The sequence below is a fragment of the Toxorhynchites rutilus genome, chromosome 3 (genome assembly GCF_029784135.1).
Source record: "Toxorhynchites rutilus septentrionalis strain SRP chromosome 3, ASM2978413v1, whole genome shotgun sequence".
NCBI classification, from domain to species: Eukaryota; Metazoa; Arthropoda; class Insecta; order Diptera; family Culicidae; genus Toxorhynchites; species Toxorhynchites rutilus.
The window spans coordinates 213,513,342-213,535,312 of NC_073746.1; the positions used below are offsets into that span (position 1 = coordinate 213,513,342).

Consider the following 21,971-nt stretch of genomic DNA (forward strand, 5'->3'; position numbering starts at 1 on the left):
ATTTTCATTTCACCCCCTATATCTTCCGGTTAGACGTAGTCCTACGTCAATAAAAAACCATTTTAAGGCGATGAAATCATTCTACTCAACAGTTATTTCTAAAATCGTCATTGCATGCTGCAATTCTAAAATAATATCCGAAGTCATTAACAAACCATTTGAACGAAATAACAGCGTAGTTCTACGTCAACAATGTGGTTGTATCTTGGACATAACCTCCTATAATTTTTTTTATTTATGTTGACAGAGAAACTGCTGGAAGAAGCAAAAAAACATTTCCAATTGAATGCGAAGATGCGAATCAGTAGGAAGGGACATGTGAAAGATTAGCGCAACCACGTTTGTACGCAGAATAAAAATCATATATCATTTAACAATGCTTCAAATTATATTTAACAGCATACAATTTCTCGTTCTCCGATGTGCTCACAAAGAAGATTCCCAGTTTATCAACATCGGTTTGTTACGTTTGTTGATTGCACTTGTGGTATTTTTGTTTTACGTCATTGTTCCTTTCAAGACTGTGTGTGTCATTATTAATTCTGTTGTCCACAAAGGACTTTATTTGGTTAGCTTTGTTCGATTCAGGTGATTATAAGCAGATTTAGTGTTCTTGGTAGTGGAGCGCGCATTTCGCCGAAGGTACCGTTTTTTATCAATAATCACGTTGAATAACTTTTCTACTTCTCGTAGCAATTTTATACGTCTGCAATGATATCTACAAGTTATATATAGCACATATAATTTTTTCAGCTTTTGCAATTCACTTGAAATTACTTAAATATTTTTTGTTGTATGCTATCGTCATATTAGTGTTATTGTTGTTACAATTTTCATTTTAGAGGTAGAGTAATTTGTCGGTTGTTTTCTCCTTTCTATTTCAACTGTTCCATGTCTTTGCGTTGTTCACAAGATTTCTCCAAAGTGTTCCTAAACACAAGCAATTTCGAGGGTAAATTTTCTGAAACAACATAATTAATTCGGCTGATGAATTATATTTTCGGTGCGCTAAGTATACGAGTTTTGTAAATATAAATTTCAATGACTAACAAATCACACTTCTTTTCGCTTTCCGATAAAACTGCGACCAATCTAAAACAGATTCGGTTTTGTAATGTAACGATTTGAGAATCTCAAGAAACATTGATACAAATTTATTGGTCATGCGTAAAAAAATCATAGCAATGATCTGCCCCTCCAAAATATACAACTGGTCAACCTGCACTTTCGTCTTCTACAAATAGCATGACATAATTGTAACTGTCGGGTATACACATACACTCCTCTTCCCGTATACTCTAATTCTACGAGCATCAAGAAATGTTATCCACTTAATTAAGTTCTGGAATAAACATTCATATTCCAATTGATGGAGTTCATGCGTGAATTCACTCTATGCCTCGGGGACCATCTATGGGCATTTGATGTAGCACTTCGTCCAACAGCTGCAGCGCACGATGAAGATGCACTTCCACCCAGCACGGTGTTTCCTTGATCGATTGTCTGGGATAATCAGGACCCCAGCCCTTAACGAATGATAACCGCAGGATGCAAAGTCTTCGTAGGTCATCGACACCGATTCCGGCAGCAGCTGAAAGGTCTGTTATCAATATTGGAAACGTTAGACTGTTGTGCTAATAACTTTTCTTTTCAGAATAATTGGATCATACTTCTTGGTGCACCAACGGCTAGTCCTGATACACCGGCAACCGCTGCAGCTTGCATTTGTGCTGCTTTCTGTGCGCTCGTCGCCAGTGATTGCATTTGCAAGTGACACTGTCGGAGATCGAATACCTAGAAATATTTGTATATTAAATATTGAATAGCAACCACAATGATTTCACATTTTGACAAACCTTTATGCAGGCAGCAGGATAGATTTTGTGAACGGCATCGCCAGGTGTACGCCCTGCTTCGCGATCTAAATAATAACTCTGAACAAATACTGAATGATCGCTAAGACATCTCAGCCAAACATCCCCTTCGCCGCGCAGATCCAGCTGCACTCCTTTGCCTATGTGTAATCTGAAATTGGTGGGAATTCAGTTATAGTAATCAAATCACACTTTAACCTATTTTATGCCAAGCGTTCGAAAAATCGAACAACTTTGATAATTTTTCAAGACTTCGGGAAGCAAGTACATATATGGTAAGGTTTTGGCATCAAATGATAACTTGGTCTATTAGCTACCACTTACTATCAATTTCATTCAATTTGTATAACTCAATTAGACAATAAATCCCTTGTCATATTATCGAATTTCAAACAGCATGGACCAAACACGAACACAACAAGTCGTTCCCCTACTACGCTGTGCGTGCCTTGTTTGAGCCTTGCCTTGCTTTCCCACGAACACTATGCGCCTGGAGCTATGGAATCATTTCACATCGATAAACCACGAGTGGGGTTCGATGTTGTAGTTTCTGGCACAATCTAATCGCCACGAGTGTCGTTCGACATTGTACGCGAAAGGGTTAAGCCAGGGTAGTAAAATTTTTGCAGTGTAAAGTATTATACGTTACTATGCGTTGCTTAATTCACTGATTGCTATGATCACAACACCCCTTCCTAAGCAACGAATCCAATTAGTTTCTTATTGTCTTTTAGTTTCTGTTTCGCCAGAGTTTTCGTAAACCCATCTGCAGGTTGTTGCTTCGTGTTCACATATTCTAGCTTGACTACTGCTTGCTCCATCACATCTCGGATAAAGTGTATCTGATGTCCAGATGCTTGGTTCGGGGATTGTATCCTTGGTTCCGGGTAATATAGATGGCGGATTGATTGTCGCATCGGATAGGGTTCTGTTGCACACCGAAAATATGTAACTGAAAGTAGTGCCACCAAAGTGCTTCCTATATTGTGCGGGAAAGCGCAATGTGTACCGTTTCGCACGAGGACAGCGCAACGGTCAATTGCAGTTTAACGTTCCACGACACATCTCCTTCCATGAACGTGAAAACGTATCTCGTGATGGATTTCATGGTATCCGCCTCTCTTTCCCAATCGGCAGGGTTTATCCAATCAAATCTATGGCTCCCTTGAGTATGATATATGAGCCGACTCGATTTTGTTCCTCGCAGATATCGCATGATACGCTTGACAGCGTTCCAGTGGATTCGTCCAGGATTCGTGGTGAATTGGCTGACTTGGTTTATCGTGAAGCTTATATCCGGTCGTGTTGCTTGCGCCAGATAGGTGAGACAACCCACTGCCTCCTGGTAAGGAACTTCCTTCATCTCGGATCTCGTCCGACGTTGTCGGTGACATTGATTTGTCCAACTTAACACTCCTCTCCGCTGGTGTAGATACCGAGTTACAGTTCTCCATTTTGAACCTTGTAAAATGCTGTCAAAGTAGTGCTCTAGATTTACTCACAGTTTTCTTTCCTTCCGATCTCGTATGATCCTCAGTCTTAGGCAGAAACTCACTTCGCCAAGGTCGTTCATTTCGAAGCGGTCACGAAGGAACGATTTTAACTTCCGCTTTGTCTTGGTATCGTTTATAAATATCATGTTTAACTGCCAGCGCCAGAAGATATCGGATTGTGGAATATTGTACCACCGGAGAATACAGTCCGTCGTAATCGATTCCTGGCCGCTGCTAACACGCTTTGATAACCAGACGTGCCTTGTACCGCTCGATGTCACCAGTCGGTCCTCGTTTCGTCTTAAAGTCCCATTTGTTTCTGATTGACTTTCTGTCGTTCAGAAGATTGGTGATTTCCCACGTTCCGTTCACCTACAAAGCTGCTCACGCATGGCCGTGATCCACTGCTCGCGATCCGGTCCTTTAAGTGCCTCCTCGTAGCTTTGAGGATCATCGAACGTTTTTTCGGAGATCATCGGTGAGGGCTGGTGTGACAACTTCGCCAGGAAACGAACTATACGTAACAAAATCTGAATACTTGTCTGCGCTTTCATCTAGAGAAGGAATTCTGCGCCCGCTGCGCCTAAACAATTACCATAAATTGTGACGGGAGCGCAGGTTCGTTGCAGCCATCCAGATACTCAGGATCACTTGAGTCGCTGTCGAACGTGTCAATTTTCTTCTTCAGTGAGGACTCCAGCACCATCGCCGGTGTTGACAACCGGTTCCACGAACGGCTGTAGCTCATCGCTGGCATTTGGCTCTTCCACTGAATATTATTCCATGAACTGCATTTGTCTTGTGGTCTTGTGGAACTCAAAGGGGATCAACACTCTAAGTTCCACAAGACTTTGCGATTCTCCCTCCTGAACCACAATTATGTCGCGACTAATCCGTATATCACGCTTGACTGGATCGTACACTCGGTACCCTTGGTACCATCGGCGTATCCCACTAATATAACTTTCAGGGATTTTGCGTCAAACTTCTTCTTGCTTTGCTTTGGAACGTGAACGAGTCCTAACAATCCTTACGAAAGTCCGCAAATGTCGCAGATCGGGCTTCTTACCGGTCCAAGCTTCTTCTGGCGTCGTTGCGAGTGACCTCGTCAGGCTTCTGTTGATAAGGTACGCTGCTGTTGAAACCGCCTCTGCCCAAAATTGCTCAGGTTGACGCGACCCGTTCAGCATGATTCTGGTCTTCTCAATGAGTGTCCGTTTCATCTTTCCGCAACACCGTTTTGCTCAGGCGTGTACGGATAAGCCTTTTCGAAACGCATGCCATCTTTCAACATGCTGCGTCTGAAGAATGAATTTCTATATTCGGTCCCATTGTCCGTTTTCAGAACTTTCGGAAACTCTCTGTTTGACGCTTCCGTTGTTCGTAGTACCTTTCGCGTGCGCCATTTGCTGCTGCTGAATGAAATCATCTCTACGAGCCATGTGGCACGTGGCACCGGAATCAAAGTACTACTCCTTGTTGCTGACCTCGCCCATCGCAAAAATGCTGCACAAAGCTTTACCAAACGTTTTTGGTAAATTTAGCTTCTGATGACACTTTGCTACAAAATGCTTCTTGCAAATGTGGCACGTCTCGTCCTTTTTCTTCGAATTGTTATTGCCACCACGCCGTTTTGCTTTCGGATTTGCGTACAATGCACCGTCTCTGCCACTTTCTTGGGTCCATTCTGTAGCTTCACGTCTTGTAGAATATTCGCCTCCACCGCGTCTGATGTTAACCGATTGCCCGAGGCCTCAAGTCGCATAATCATCGGCTCATAGTGGTCAGGGAGCCCATCAGCAATAAAGCAGCCAGCCAACGTACGATTTCACACTACCGCAGTCGTCTAAACGAATCGATGTTAGCTTGCTCAACAACCCGATTTTTCTTGTCAGCGCGTCGTCTTGGAAAGTGTTCCTTAGCTTCTCCCAAGCCCTTTTCGTATCCGTTGCGTCCTGGACGAGACTGTAGTTTGTCGTCTCCAGAGTCAAACAAATCGTGGCCTCCTCGTCGATTACCTGACCTTCTCTAGATGAAACTGCATACCAGGGACCTTCACGAATAAGCATCATTTTCATTACGAACGCTCACTTAGAATAATTTTCTAGACCTTCCAGCTTCTCCATGATCAGTAGAGCGACCGTGTTGATTCGTCCATTTACAGTAGCCGACAGTTCAGCTCCGCTTCTAGTAGTTAACTAGCTCCGCTTCCACCATCGCTGTTTAGCTGCTCCATCATCTTCAAGAAAATTGTTTTCAGATCTTCTAAGCTTGATACGTGTGCTCCCGTGGCCGAGTGGTTAGCGTCAAACCTAACATGCCGGGGGTTCGGGTTCAATTCCCGTTCTGATCGGGGAAATTTTTCTTCAAAGAAATTTCCTCTGACTTGCACTGTGGTCACGCGTGTTCTAGAGATTGCCACTCAGAATGCATTCAAGGCGTGTTATTTGGCATAGAAATCTCAACTAAGTACTAATGAAAATGACACAAGTAATACTACGTTGAGACGGCGGAGTTCCTCTAGGAACGTTAGTGCCATATAAGAAGAATAAGAAGAAGAAGCTTGATACAACTTATCTTCAAGCCTGTTCTCCTGGGCCCATATTTTGTTTGCAGAGTAAACTAATATATGTCAGGTAAGGTTGATGACTAGAATAGTAATGAAAATTTTATTTCGATAAACAAATAAGGTTACTATGCGTTACATAATTCACTGAATGCTATGATCACAACAAAAATTCTCATATTTATTTTGCTGATACTGAGGCAACATAAAATTCAATCACCAATATTCCGCAGCTCATAACAAATGAACCGAACTAAATTACATGAAACCGACACTCCGTCACGTTTCATTTAGTTTTTGCATTACTTTCCACATTCATTTATCTCACTGTCATACACCCGAAATATTCATGCTCGTCTTCGATCAACTGACAGTGGAAAAGGACAAAATTCCATTCAGAGTGTGAGTGCGTGTTCGTGTGGAAGTTTTTCTAGTTTGTTTCTAGCCCGGTCCCATTTTTGTGCCGCTTATTAGCAACGGCACAACGGCACACACTTCAATGGGCAACGGCACATTCGAGTACTGGGTTTATGGTTTTATGACCAACGAAAATTTCACCAGGACGTAATGAAAGGTGATATTTGCGGCTTGAGCATTCAGTGACATCGAGGATGAACAGATATTTCTGTCGATGGAACGAAGTCTGTCAGCGTTTTCCGAACTAGCGGGATCCTCGTACGATGATATGCCTTTCCCAGACCCATGGCTACCATCTCAACGTACTGTTTGAGCATTTTGTAGCCAACGTTATGGGGCCAGAGGACTCTATTCTAACGGAACGCAGGGCGACGGAAAGATCATTGATGGAAAAATTCATGTTGTAGAGTTTATCAGAATAATTCACCGAGACCACGGAGCTACTCTCATAACTAGTGTCCACTCACTGTCACCGAATAAACTCAGGGTCATATCCGAAGATTGAGTACAATCCCACAAAATATTCCCCTAGCATGTTTGTTATTTGTTCGATCGCTCGCAAGATTTGGATTTGTGGATTTGGATTGTGGATTGTGGATGGATTCAAGAATACCAACCCAACTGTCCAGCTTCGCCTTCCTTGTGTGCTCTCTTGGTATTTGTTCATTCTTTATCCGTTATTATCGATTGATATTCGCTTGGTCGCACACAGGGACTTCCTCCGCTTCTTGATCACCCTTTTGAGGTCCTTGGACCACAGGGCAGCACACTCTTAGTTTGTGGAATTGCGGATTCCGCCGCTTCCTTGATGATCTCGTTGAATTTTCCAATGGTGGTCGGATTGTCTCTGGCAATCAAGAAGTCGGTTGCCCAGTCAGTGTCATTGTAGATTCATTTAGATCTGCGAGTAGTTTGCGGCGACGCTAAGGGCATTAAGTGTGATTGTGATCGGATAATGAACACTACCATGTAAATCAAAGGCCAGCCTGCCCATCAAGGTGAGGCACAGATAAAAGCTAAAGATTGGCGCCAAAACACGAAAAAGGAATAGACTTAATACTACTGTAATTCATTCAATTATTGATTTCAACTCATTCAACTTGTTTACAAGGCGATCTTCGTAGCCACATTGGCTCAATTGACCATCTTTGTGTGTTATAATAGAATAACTACGTTCACGCAACATCCATCAGTGATGGAGATCGATTTACGGCCGGATTCCTGGCCTATTTTCATCCATACAATCTCTGCTTGAAACTCTTCTGCTCTGCAAGAAACATCAGACTGTTGTGCTATTAATGACAGAACAATGATCATATCAACTGTCCGGTCAAACTGAATAATGGAAGAACAGAAGGAATACTTTTACGCCCAAATGGCTACTGTACAATTCACAATTTATGAATACGATAACATGTAACATGTAACATGTATCACGTATGCATGTATCGATGTTTGAGTTCAAGATGGGTAAACAATGGAGTTGTCCAGTAATGGTGTAACTACTTTTTTGCATCAGAAATCAAGTTTTCGTTTCACTTTATATGTACTTTAAAATAAGATTGTGTACGCGGGCAAAGAGATTCATGTCAGGAGTAGGAGTAGTAGTGGTGAATTGAAGTCAGGTTGAATGAAGAGGCAGATTTGTATTCATTCGTCACGTCAATTAGAATAACCATTTGCTAGAATAGTTCATCAGAAAACAAACTTTTTTGATATGCTTCGGATTTGCGGATTTGGGTCAAATATGCACCGTTTTGTTATAAAATTTGTTTCCATTCGAAAAGTAGCTTCATAATGCCACTTTTAAGAAGACTTGTTCTTATTGGCAAAAAAATCTAGCAATAGATTTTACAATCTTCTCTTGATTCCAATTTTTTATCATTTAGGAAGTTTTGCAACTCGAGAAAAATGTGTTAACCGCTGGGTGCCAGGTCCGGACTATATGGTAGATGCATTAAAACATACCAATCAAGCTCCCATAGTTGTGTGGCCTTGCGTTGTCCTTATATGTAGAACACAACATCTCTTCTGTTGGCAAATTCTGGACGTTTCTAGAAAAACTCGTGCCACGCTATGAAAAATGCCTCAAACGTTACGGCGATTATGTAGAAAAATAGAAAATAAAACGTAGATTACGAAAATCACATTGTTTTTTGTCCTAACTTTATTTTTCTGCGATTTCTAAGGGCACTGAAACTTATTTTTTGAACGACCCTCGTATGATCGATGTTACGCGAGATATTGATCACTAAAGCCAGCTACCAAGAAAATAATGGATTACTTCTTCCTCAACCTAATATATTGTCTTAGCTGAGCAATATAAGGGTACATCACGGTATATGATCTTCAAATTGATGCAGGGAACCAAAGAGCACATAATATTAAAAAGAGGATTGTGTTAAAACTAATAAACATAAAAACTGTTGATCGAATTTCTACCCACCTCGCCTTTTCGCTCTGCTCCGTCCGATGAACATTACTGAGAGCTCCCAAGCAAAAACGATTACCACCGGACGGGTCGACATATCCATCCACGGTGACGTTCGGACGATTTGAGGGTACTTTGAACATTTCACCGACCTGAGTATCTAGCTCAAAGTACGCTACCGAGCACCAGTATTCTGGAGCCGGCTGTCTCGAGAGTAGACGATGTTGCCCTGGCAATTCCTGCATTTGTCCCGAGTTTGTTCCACTTATACCACCTGTTCCGCTGCCCTGTTGCCAGTACTGGGGATGACCAGAGTGAGATCGAGCATCCGGTGCCGGAGGTTGAATTGATTGTGTGTATGTGAGTGTATTGGAACCAGCCCAAGTAGCCGCTCCTGTTTGATGTTGATTGTATTGTCCTTGGCCGGAAGACTGCTGCTGCTGTTGCTGTTGTGATTGCTGTGGTTGTGATTGTTGTTGCGGTTGCTGCTGAGGTTGTTGCTGACTATTGGACGCTTGAACTACGTACGCATTCTGTTGTGAACCTTGAACACCAAGATTTTGCCCTAAGTGGGGATCGGTCGGAAGCGAACCAATCAGGCCGTTGCCACCATTTGCCATTTGCGGGTTAGGTTGTGTTGTCGGTCCTTGCGCTTGGGATGGTTGAGGTGGACGAAGTCCTGCGCTACTCGGCAAACCAACCTGAGTACCTAAAACAGAGGCTATTGAAAGATATTGAATTCTATTAGTGCTGGAAATAGCGAAGCTTTGATTGAATGAATAAAAACTAGAAATTGGGATCTACGATGTCCGCTTTGGATTTAAAAAATTGATTCCGACACAACCGTGCAACATTGAACCGATCCCAGCCACATTAAGAATAGATTGGGAGCAACTGAACGCAACACAAAAGTGTATTTACTGCTGCGATACAATATCCTCGCAGCACCAAAAGGTTTATTAAAATCTACAACAATAGTAGTTGTGTCAGATAAGAAGAAGTAACTTCTAGTTTTTCCACTCTCATAACGATCTCTTATATCCAATTACTGTTGCATTGTGTATTGTGGTAGTTTTCAATGTGTAATCAACAAGTAGGCACCTCATGAACAAAAGACGAAAACTAAACAAAATTGGAAAAAAAAACCAAACCCTATCAGAGTTACGAGAATGTGTATTGAGAAAGAGGAAGAGAGAGAGAAAGAGAGAGAGAACAATAAGTTGGGTTGAACGGTTTGAGTCTTACGAATAAACACCGGCCGGAGTCAGTCTCTTGTGATTTGGACCTTAAACTGAGTGGACGTAATTAATTATTCCAAAGAAGCATACCCCTAGTGTTCGGACATTTCAATTCCCAGGACTTATGTTTGAGCCTACTTTTGGAAAACGTTCACGCAAGCGATATCGACAATTGTCTGACCTGCAATGACCCTTACAATGTACTTTAAACAATTTGTCTACCTGAGCTGTTGAGTTTTCCACGTAGAAAACTAAGATGGTCGTCTTTTCCAGGAAACATAGGCCAGCATAACCAGAGCTTCATCTTCCGGGTCAATTAATCATGCTCATGAAGAACACACTTGCTTGAGTGACAGCGCTATTAAGTGCGACTGGGCAAAATTCAGTCATCTATGTATGAAGCGATTACTACTACTCATGCGCTGCCTTGCGTAAAAATGAGATTTGAGGTTCGAAGTTTTTTGATGAACGAAACCGATGGAAACGATAGAAAATACACAAACCATTGTTGATTGAACAGGTAGCTCACTTGGTCACGCGTCGCCTCTGGTCTGAAGTATCTGAAGTAGTTGAATTTGAAACTGGTGATAAAATCAGTATAGAAAGGGGAAGTCCCAAAGTAAGAAAAAAGAGTGTGTCCATACTCATAACACACGTAGCCAGGAAACTAAAAGCGATTATAATCAAATTCATATAAGTAAACGACCATGCATGTAAAAGAACAGACCATAAGGTGAGATTTTGTGACTATTTCGTCAAGTTGAATCTTCAGGAAAGGTTTAAAATCGTTGAAACTAACAAGCTTTGTCATTTGTGCTTGTGTGAGTACGGTAAAAGCAAATGCACTTACAACGTACGCTCCAATGTGAGGAACTGCAAAGGAGGGCATCATTCATTACTCCATAGAGTAGGCAAGGTGGGAAAAACACAAGTACACATGCGCAGAACGTTCTGTGATATTTCGAACCATTCCAATTACACTTTATTATGGCAAAGCTGCAGTTGATTCCATTGCATTTTTGGATGAAGGGGCATCCACAACCCTGACAGAGAGTGAAGTCGCAGATCAGCTAAATGCTACAGGTGTTCCCGAGCCACTGATGTGGATATGTGGACAGCAAATACAAAGCGTTATGAAAACGATTTCGGAAGGCTGAAACTTTCTATTTCTGCCAGGAATTCGGCAGTTAAATATTCACTTTCCGCAGTTCGGACGGTGAAAGAATTGGTAGGACCACAACAACGTCCACGTTTCCAGGAAATCATTGAGCGTTACGAGCATTTGCATGGTACTCCTATAACTGATCACAAAGTGATTCGCGCCTCTTCAGGGACGAATGACCTTCGGGTTAAAGTCCCTTAAAAAATAAGAACAGAACAGATTCGCGCCTCTTAAATCTCATATAGGAACTATGGTCCGTAGGCAAAACGAATATCATCAAAGCCGTGATCCTGATCTTCTGCTTCATCTATACCTGTTCCTCAGAAACGCCGAAGTCAACGTTTAATGATGTTTCCTTCGTTGTGTCCCCGTTTCATATCCCTACTATCCGATCGATAAACTTTTACTTAGTCGCGGCAATACATACACACACTCTTTACAGATACACGGACCAAAGGTTGTGCAGTCCACTGAACATTCAACAAGAGCCAAAGGTTGTACCGCTCATGACAACTCTACACGAACTGATGATTGCGCCGGCTAGTGACCATTCTATCCTGGATTCCTCGAGTCGAGAAAGATGCACCACGCTAGATATGGGTTACATACTAGGGGGGCGTTGCTGATTAATGGTCAGCTGCATCCCAATAGGAAGTATCCCGTGTCGGGCACACGTACAGAGCATTGGAGACAACAACATCCCAATTACGAAAACACTTGTAATACTAACCTCGAGCCAACCGCGAGTAATCGGTTACATATTACTAACATAGATAATAAGAAAAATTGTCAAAGTATTGGACTCCCGGCCCCGTGAGGCTAACGCCATATGAGCCTTGATAAAAATATATATTTTGGAAAAAAAAGCGTATGTTAATCATGTTATTCAGGCGATCAGTAGTCAAGATATACATGACTTGTTCCAAATACAGTATAAACTAGATGAAGGTGGAATTTCTGGCGTATCGCCACCAGAGTTGGACCAGATAATTCGAGCACGAGAAATTTTAGAACGTACAAAAAACTCATAGGTGACCGCTTCAAGGCGGGATTGATCCGGGAGCATGACAATCCAACCTTCCCAGATTGTAGTTACTTTACGGCATTTAAACGGATGAAGGCGCTAGAGAATAGATTGTCAAAAAACCCTGAGTTGCAACTAGAAATGCTAACCTTCCTGATTTTTCAGGATTTCCCAGACTTTTTGACACGTTCCCTGATATCCTGACAAACACCCAATTTTGCCTGATTTTTCTTAAATGATCCTGATTTTTGCTGATTTTTTACTTTTTGCTTTATTGGAATGAAATTGAAATAAATATACGAAGTTTTCCTGGTTGGAAATTATCATAATAGCCTACATAAAAAAGCTCTCTATTCCTTATTCAATCTTTTTTTGTTTATTATCTATATATTCCAAAGCGATTCGCTTTATCGAAGATACACTGTCGACATTTATTGAAGCCTCAAGTTGGCCGGAAAGAAAGATACTCTGTCAGATTAGAACGCCCAAAGGCAGTTTCAATCGTTATATTTTGAATGAAAATAACTACTCGTTGTTTTTTGAATACTTAAAAAACGTAGTCCTAATTCTTACTTTACAACTTTGTCTGTACATTTCCTGATATTTCCATAAAAACTCATCATCATTAGCATCATCTTTCGACATTGACCTCGAAGCTGAACTTATTCATTATTCTCGTAGCTCCATTAGTGCACCCATGGCCGAGTGGTTAGCGTCTCACATTATCATGCCGGGTGTTCGGGTTCGATTCCTGTTCTGGCCGGGGGATTTTTCGTCAGAGAAATTTCCTTCGACTTGCACTGTGGTCACGCGTATTCTAGAGCTTGCCCCTCGGAATACATTCATGGCGTGTTATTTGGCTTAAGAAATCTCAACTGAGTATTAATAAATGACACTAGTTAATGCAAACGTTGAGATGGCAAAAGTTCCACAGGGAACGTTAACGCCATTCAAGAAGCTCCATTATGAGCTTCTACTAATCAAACAGTCGATAAATTCCCACAACTATTGCACGCAACAAACTAAAGGAACTTCTAGAATAAGTGAATGTAATAGTCGTCGTGTTCCATCAGAGCAACGCCAAATTTTAAGGCTCTTTGACTACACGACAATTTATGTTGGAGTCAGCTAAACTAACCAGATATTGCAACATCAGATTATCACAGGTTAAGGTCCTGCGTAGTTCTCTCAAGCACATGAACTTCGACACTATGAACAGCATAGAAAGTATCTTTTTTTTAATTTTTATAAAACAGCTTTCGACGAGAAACCGAACATATTCAAGGTAAAATTAAAAACTATGTGGAAGATGGCGAAAGATCGTGGAACAAAACTGTGCACATAAACTTGAATAAATGTATGTTTGCCTATAGAGATCATACGTTCGTGTTTCCAAAAATCGGTTCGAACTTTCCGGATAACACAAACTGAGCTGTCCTGATTTCTCCTGATTTTTATTTACATTCTTCTTGATTTTTGAAAATAATAGTTGGCAACCCTGGTTGCAGCAAAATATTCTTGATCAAATTAGGGACTATCAAAAGAAAGGTTACTGTCATAAAGCCTTCAACGATGAGCTGGACAAGGGTCTATTTGCCATCAAATGTGGTCCTCAATCCCAAAAAGCCTAGTAAGGTGCGTTAATTTTGGGACGCAGCGGCGGTTGTCGATGGACAGTCGTTAAATACGAATCTATTAAAAGGTCCTAATTTACTCACTTCGCTTCCTGCCGTTATCAACAAATTTAGAAAAGGTCGAATTGCCGTGAGAGGTGACATAAAGGAAATTCAAATACCTTCAAATACGAATCATAGAATCTGATAAGCAAACGTAGCGAGAAGTATTAAAGCAAACGATACCAAATTTGACATGTGGAGGTTTAAGGGTACAATAAATGTTTCAGTGGTGGTAAGACACTCCTCCCCCTCTCTAAGGGGGAAGTGTGCATAAATCGAGAAATAATCAAGCAAATTAAACAAAAATTTGCATATGGTGGTTTTAGAGAACAATTAATGTTTCTATAGTGGTTTGGCACACCTACTCCCTTTCTAATGGCAAATGGCTGCCATACAAATGATACACAAACTTCTGCATAACTCGTGAACTTATCAAACAAATGGAGCCAAATTTGAGATGTGAGGATTTTTGGATACGAGAATTTTTTCTATAATGGTATGACACCCCTCCCTCCTCTGGAATGGAGAAGGGGTCCCATAAACATAATACACATATTTCAACCAAACATATTCCAACCAAGTATGACATTTGAAAATTTTCTGAAAACTTTGAAGGTAAATGCGAACATTCGGAAAATTTAATTCGCATATCCCCAATTGGTCTTTGTTCGAAAGTGTCAATGGATTTTAATGTGATAAAACGCACTCCTATATCGTCTTCTATCTATATAAATAAAAATGGATCGCCGAATGTGTTGATAAGAGCAAAACTCGAGAAAGGAATTGTCCGATTTAGGGCTGTCTTCATTCTATCATACCTTCTGTATCAAACATTTATGCCATGTAATGGAGAAACGTGTTACTTGCAAGTGAATGAAAAATGCACGAGAATTGTTTCTGAAAATAATCTGATATCATAATGTTGAGTTTTGGTAGAAGTACTGAAATTTTATAGTAAAAAATAAATTTAAAGGGTAGGTTAGAAGATCAATCAACGAACAGTTCTGCGATTGGACCCATGAACCTTGGTAAGAAAACGTGGATGTGATAACAAAAAATAAATTTTGGGCGGGACGAAGTTTGCCGGGTCAGCTAGTTCCAGATAAATCTGTACGTGTGGCAACACTGGTCGTACATACTATGGTCTCCACAAACACTTGAGGTCAAATAGACCTAGCAATCGTGCGAAATATTCCCTGTATATAACGCTCACAAGATGGTTGGACCAAGTGGAACTGGACATGGTGAGCGCGAGTAGTCACGAACTGAGTTAATTGGAGAATAATTGTGAATCAGACCATATTGTAAAGACGCTGGTGTCCGGAATTGCCAAAAGTGTTCGACTGGTTCATGCAGAATCGTTGTTTCTGCGCTTCTCCCGTTGAACGTCGTGTTATCATCAGTCACAGCCACAGATAACACTGTTAAGGGTATTCAAAACGCATCCAGAACCCTTATGATTGCAGAAAAATGTTACAGTCAGTCCGAACGAGATCCATCATCTTCGCCATCACGAAGTCCCATAAAACGCTCTTCAGACAACACGACTTCGGAATCGAATATATGTCCAACGAGAAGAGCGGGAACGCAGACTTGCTCGCTCGATTGGTTGATCAGCACATCAAGCCCGGTAGAAACTACATGCTCGTGAGCCTCAACTTGGAAGAGGATCTTAGGTTAGTAATAACTAATACAGTTAAAGTGTTGCCTCTCAATTTCACAGTCTTTTTGTAAAGCATCTAAACAGATCCAGTACTCCGCCAAGTCCAATGCTACGTACAGTACGGCTGGCCCAAGTCAACACTCGAAGGGTCAGAACTTCACCGGTCTTATTCCAGGCAGGAATCTCTGTGACGAATGGGTATATCTTGTTTGCCAAATAACTCGTCACCCGCGGCTACAACGCTCCCAAGCCCAATCAGACCCGCTTCGTGTTTCAGTCGGGTATACAAATCCGCAACCATCGCATGTGTTCTCCCGATATGCTCAAACAGATAAACTGTCTGAAATTGTTGAAAATCGTGCCCCAAACGTTGAAGCCAACATTCTGCGTAACATCTTCCAGTGCGATTTGAAGAGCAGACATGAGAGTCCATTGCCTTGTCGAAGTCCCTTTTTAGTCTCAGACGATTCTGACAGATTGTCTGGGATCCGCACACCGTTCATCGTTGCCTGAATCAGTCTTGTTAGTTTTCGAAGAAAGCCGTGTTCATCTATGGTTGTTCATAACTGTATCGCATGCGGCTTTGAAATCGACGAGTAAATTGTGCGTAAGTCCTTAATATTCGCGGCACATTTGGAGGATCTGCCACAGTGTAAAAATGCGGTCCGTCGTCGAGCAACCAGGCATAAATCTGGACCATCAGGATCCTGAAGAGTGCTCTCACAATCCAACCTTGTTACTGTTTTTATAGATGGAACAGATTACCACTTCTTTCAACTCCTTCGATAGCTGTTCCTTGTCCTAGATTCCGATTATCAACCAGTGCATACACTCTATAAACATTTCAGGACCTTCCTCGAAGAGCTCCACAGCGAGGCCTGAACGACCTCTGAATGATTATATGTGTGAAAATTCATATGTCTGGATCGGGGGCGATTCAAGAAATGTTGGTCGTACCGGTTTGAGACGTCTACTCATTTTTTCTCTTTACATATACAACAAAAGAAACATTATTGACCCACTTATGGGTCCAGACGGTACGGAAGACAGACTAAACAATATTTACATCGCACATTACATTATTTTAGGGCAGAAATTCTAAAGGCCTAAGCTCAGTTCATAACGTATCTGTCTTGAAATGTTCTTATTTACGTGTGTACGATATGCACGTATGAACATGCCATTAATAATACAATCAAGACGTAATATGTGGCATCGACATCTCGAAAAAGTTAATTGAAAAAATGACACAAGTAATACTGCGTCGGAAAGGTGAAGTTTCTCTATGAAATCGGAGACGAATGAATCGAAAGATTTACAATCTGATAATGATCAAAAAGAAGGATACCAAGGAAGCATGATCCACATTATCGTTAGTTGGGAAAATAGAGGGGTTTATTTTCTTACAATGCGGCAATGATGACGAAAGCCTGCTATGAGGAACAGAGCTGGCAGCAGATGACGTCGATGAACCCTGACTGCTCATCCAACTACCGTTGCTGTTACGGCTTTGTTCGGAGGGTTCCATTTTTGGTATTGGACGAGGGCCACTTCCCGTAGGCGGGGGAAACATGCTACCCATTTGTGAGGGGTCTAATTGTAATAAACGAAAAAAATAATAATAATAAACAAACAGAAAAAACAAAAGATTAATTTTTACATGCGATGAATGACTTGCCTGGCACTTGCTGATGCATTCCCATTCCACCATACGCGGATCCAGGTACCAGAGAAGGGTGATGTTGGATCGTTCCTATCTCACTTCCGTCGATGTCCATTGATCCTGAGACAACCGAACCAGGAGTGTACTCGTCCTTGATTAGACGACTTGGCCCTGTTTGCAGAGTTAAGCCTGAAAGATCTACAGGGAGCCACATTAATTTTCCTGATATTAACTTTTGCAAGATTTTAGTATTACCAATTCCTGGAGATACAACGCGCTCATAATGGTATGGGTTCACACAGACAGAGTCGCATTTCAGATCGAATGCAAACTGGCAGTATTTGACATGCTTTAATTCGTTTTTGTGTAAATCAGGCCATCGCCATATACGGGCATATATTACGTGTGGGAAACCTTTGCGTCCAGCAACCTGATACGATAAAACAAATAATAAAGCGTGAATGTATAGATTACGCATAACAATTACATAAATACTACCTGTAAACGACCGTCGAGTGTTCGCTGAATTGTGACACATTTGCTGGGATGTGCTCCGTTTGTGGTGATGGCTGTGATGAGGGAGTCCAGCTCATCGCGTTTCTCTTTCAACTTCTTAACCAGCGATTCGATAGCTCGTTTGGCAAATCCTTCGCTTTCTCCTCCCTGCCGATGGCACATCAGCGAGTGAACTATGCTTAGACAGGCGTCGGCACTGGTTGGTGCAGTGCTGGGCATAGAGGACATATCACGAACGACTAAATCGTAAGAGAAGAAAAAAAACGATTGAAATACGACAACGCGGATCTAGTATTAGCATCTTGATAAAACATATCGTTGAATATCATAAAAGCATTCAATAGCTTTACAACGCAACACATTTTTCTAAGGTTTGGTGGCATTCTCACCCACTAATCTAATCAGATATCGCAACTACAGATTGTCAATCGTTCAGGTCCCTGTTTTCTGTAGAGGGCAAGAACTTCTCTTTGGACCAAATAAAAAGTATCTCGACCAGTGTTCGATGAGAAACCATACAAGATCTAGGAGGATAGAATATCAAAACGTTTGAGCTGAGACAATTATGTCTATGAAGATGAAACACCGATCGTGATTGTGTGGAAACCAAATAGCACTTTTATGCTGACTTTTCAACGGATTTGAACAGCGCGACAAGTCAAGGGTAGAATATGTCTTTTATTCGCCATTGTATTCATTGGTTACTTATATTTCCGTTTCAGCTAGAACCGTATCTTAAATCGAAGGCAAAATTATTTGTTTTCAAAGCAGTTCGCGCATCATTCATTCTGGATTCCCACAAACGTAGAGCTTGACATTTGCAGAGTAATCTGAGATATGCGTCAGACTGGTCACATGGTCCCATGAAAAAGTTGTTGTTAGAAAAACTCTTTCCCTGTAACAGTGCCCAAGAGTGCATCGAAAGATCGATGTATGGATGACTTGTTGTGCAATTCAGGTTACATTACATTAAGTTATTGGTTAGATTTAACAGACGGCAATCGTCCACGGTCACGTTCCAATATATTTTGTTCAGATTCGGTAATCCTCAATTCAAAAAATCTAAAATTAAGGTCGATCACAGACTTAGGATCCCTATAATCCATCGAATTACCCGCTCTGCTCCATGTATTTCAATCACTACGTTGCTGTGACCACACTACGTTTGGTCTTGGGAAATGTATGATTTCGCAAAACAAAACAGCACAACACTCCTCAATATATCGTGCAGTCTGGATCCCGCACAAAACGAAGGCACGCAGCGGATTTCAGCCTCAGCCTCGATTAACGATTGGAAACATGAAAACATTGAGCAACTCTATGAGCCGCTTTATAGTTATTGACGCCAATCTCTGTAAAACCATACAAGTAACCCCAATCACAGGGAAAGGCGAACCGTGCCGAGAGATGTATGGCCGAAGGGGTTAATGAAATTTTCTGTCACAAAAGAAGTCGGGGGGTTACCTTATTTTGTCCTTACTGTGTCGTAGCAGGGCACTGGCACAGTAAATAATTGTTTCCCTATCAAATGATGTAACACGTACAAAAACAGAAGAATCTTTAGCTACTACCAACCCCTGATGTAGCTTTAAGCCCGCTGGGTATGTTTCAGTGGAAGCAATATCACTCAATCACTGAACCACGCACTCTGATCGAAGGATGACGATGAACTGAGGATGAGTCAGGTGTCTAATCAGCTACTAGCATTCCCCTTTGTAGCAGTACGTTCGCTGGGCATGACACAATGGAGCCACATCCTCCCATTATCTGAACCATACTGGGTTGGACTGGGATATACTGAAACCTTAGATGATGGGGGAGTCCCTAAAAACATAGAGCGACTAGATAGGGGAACTTTTCACTACAATAGATCAAACTAATGGTCGCAGTGGTACAATGCTCCTACAAAAGAAGCGGAACTTTCGAACCACAAGCCCAGGTCGAGCCTTCTACGGGTATACTCCCCGTGACAGAGGTACAGGAGCGTGAAGAAGTTGGTTTCACACGTTGGATGGACCTTATCCTTCGTATGACATGTACAGGAATGATGATAATACACCAGCCGTAGTTCCGCAACGTATCACATGTATGAACACTTTACATCTTTGCGTGAGAGACACTGGAGTATGAAGAGCCTAATGTGAAAATATAAACTGTTCAATTCGAGCGCACCATTGGTCGCTCTCCGCTCGTGGTATTTGTATCCAAATGGAGATTTTCGGATACGAAGATATTCTATCTAGTCTGATCAACACTCACATTCGGCCGAACGAGGAGTACGTGATCGCATCGATTGAGCTGAAGCAGATGAAAATCTTTTGTTATCTTCAATATGGCCCGATTCACTTCTCACACAGGTGGCATAGTACGTACAATCTGGTTGGGTTCCACACAAATCCAACTTCAGTTTAACTCAGATGCAACAATATTACCAATGTGAAGACAAGTGGTTTCCAACTGTCTGTTGTACGACGAACGTTCCTCCGTAGGGGAGTAACGACTTCTGCTGACCTGCAGTCGACGAGCAAGCCATGCAGGTTGTTCGCTCATGTACCAAGTGCGCCAAGACAGCAAATACCTATAGCAAAGCAAAGTAGTGCATACAGATTATGTAGGAGCTGACTCGTAGGACTCGTATCACATGATTGTAATGTACAAATGGCCTGATTTGCCAACTTAACGAATCCCTATTCGAAGTCTCGATTTGCCGAATAGTGATAATCGCAAGGGAGCCACACTATAGAGGCGACCTTTCTGGCCGCGAACATCATACTAACATTCCTTCCCTTCTTCTGGTGACTGTAAGGGCGTGGCCGGCGACGTTATTGACTATTTATAGCTCAAATCACCGAAATTTGCAAAATGAGAATGGTTTGCTACTCCCAAACGTCATTCGGTGTGCTCTTTGTGTCAATCAGGATTCTCGAAAAAAAAAAGTTGTGCTGAAACTGAATCCGAACTGTTCTTTCTACCGAACTGAGTGATCCATAGGTAGCAGTATTCTTCACTATCATTAGAACATGAGCAGTTATGTTTGCTGCATCGTTCCTCCAACAACTTGAAGTTTCTCGTATAATCCTCAATTAAACTACACCAGTGACCACTTTTTTGTATAGGATATTTTTTGAACTGGGTGTTGAATGTTTCTTCAATTATTTTTATATTGCACTTCTTGCTATTTACTGCTTATTGAGGAAGTAGTAGACTCAAAGCAATAGCGAGAGAGATAGCAATCAGTAATAACTTGTTTTAGGAAGTTTAGGATCCTGATCGACGACTTAGTAATTGCAGAGTAACTTTAACACTCGGCGTGATAATTTCTTTTGACTGGTTAAGTTGTTAAGCCAATCCAATTGACCATCACCTCCCGGCCTTCCCATTTCCTCAGCTCACTCTTCAGCACACAATCAGAAATTCCACTGACCAGTGAAGGTTGATCTCGAGCGGCATCTTTTTCATTTCCCTCTACACTGCGTTTCATAACTATAGAACCACTCCGTTTTTCTGAGTTTCCCGAGATATGATATAATTAACGTCAATTTCACATGAATTACAATAAGTTTCTAATTCGTAGGTCATCTTTAGTTCTCAATGCGCAATGTTGTAGTGTGAATCTCGTTCTACGCAGAGGATACTGCCCATTTAAGCTCTTCATAAGGGGCTGTCCACATACCACGTGGACAACTTTATGGGGGGTAGAGGGTACAAAAATGTCCACGCTTGTCCACGGTGAGGGAGGAGGGGGTTTAGATAATGTCCACGTGGACACATAAAATGAATATTTCTGAAAATACAATATAATCAAAAATGAATGAAATCTGCTGTGCATTTTCATCGAATTTCAATCTTGTCGCTCCTTACGTGTACTCCGTATTTATCAATAAAAGACCATATTTTTTCATATCGTTGAACTGTTTCGCTGAAATGCGTATTCTGAGAGTAACGTACATGAACTGAGAGTGATGAACTTATTTACATTCCGCCAGGACGAAGACACCATCAAAGATACTCGGAATCTTGTAATTTGTAAAAATGCACGACATAGTTCTCTTAGGTACGGGTTTGTTGTTGTCTCTGTCTTTCGAGAACTCCAAAGGTGATGAACCAAAGGAAAATGAACAACGAATTACCTGGTGAAGCTTGGTGTACCATTGGCATACGCAAAATCATACCGTTAGGTAGGCCATGATTTGTAGCCATGGTACGACAGTAACAAAATGAAAAAAGTTAGAGTTTAGTTCCAACCAC

The 21,971-nt window shown here is 41.5% G+C and overlaps 1 protein-coding gene across 3 annotated transcripts in view; it reads right to left on the reverse strand.

Moving 5' to 3' along the window:
- Window positions 1-382: 382 nt before the first annotated feature.
- LOC129775760 (mothers against decapentaplegic homolog 4) overlaps window positions 383-21,971 on the reverse strand; it is a 29,944-nt gene continuing 8,355 nt past the window's right edge. The window contains exons 2-9 of one of the 3 annotated variants that reach the window (XM_055780839.1): window positions 17,706-17,962; window positions 17,463-17,637; window positions 17,223-17,405; window positions 16,952-17,137; window positions 8,797-9,490; window positions 1,857-2,025; window positions 1,671-1,794; window positions 383-1,600 (exon numbers count right to left, since the gene is read on the reverse strand). In XM_055780839.1, the coding sequence (XP_055636814.1) occupies window positions 1,389-1,600; window positions 1,671-1,794; window positions 1,857-2,025; window positions 8,797-9,490; window positions 16,952-17,137; window positions 17,223-17,405; window positions 17,463-17,637; window positions 17,706-17,962 (2,000 nt within the window). In that variant the 3' untranslated portion in view covers window positions 383-1,388. Of the gene's footprint in view, window positions 1,601-1,670; window positions 1,795-1,856; window positions 2,026-8,796; window positions 9,503-16,951; window positions 17,138-17,222; window positions 17,406-17,462; window positions 17,638-17,705; window positions 17,963-21,971 lie in introns of all 3 variants that reach the window. The other 2 variants (XM_055780838.1, XM_055780840.1) reach the window with 2 other exon arrangements.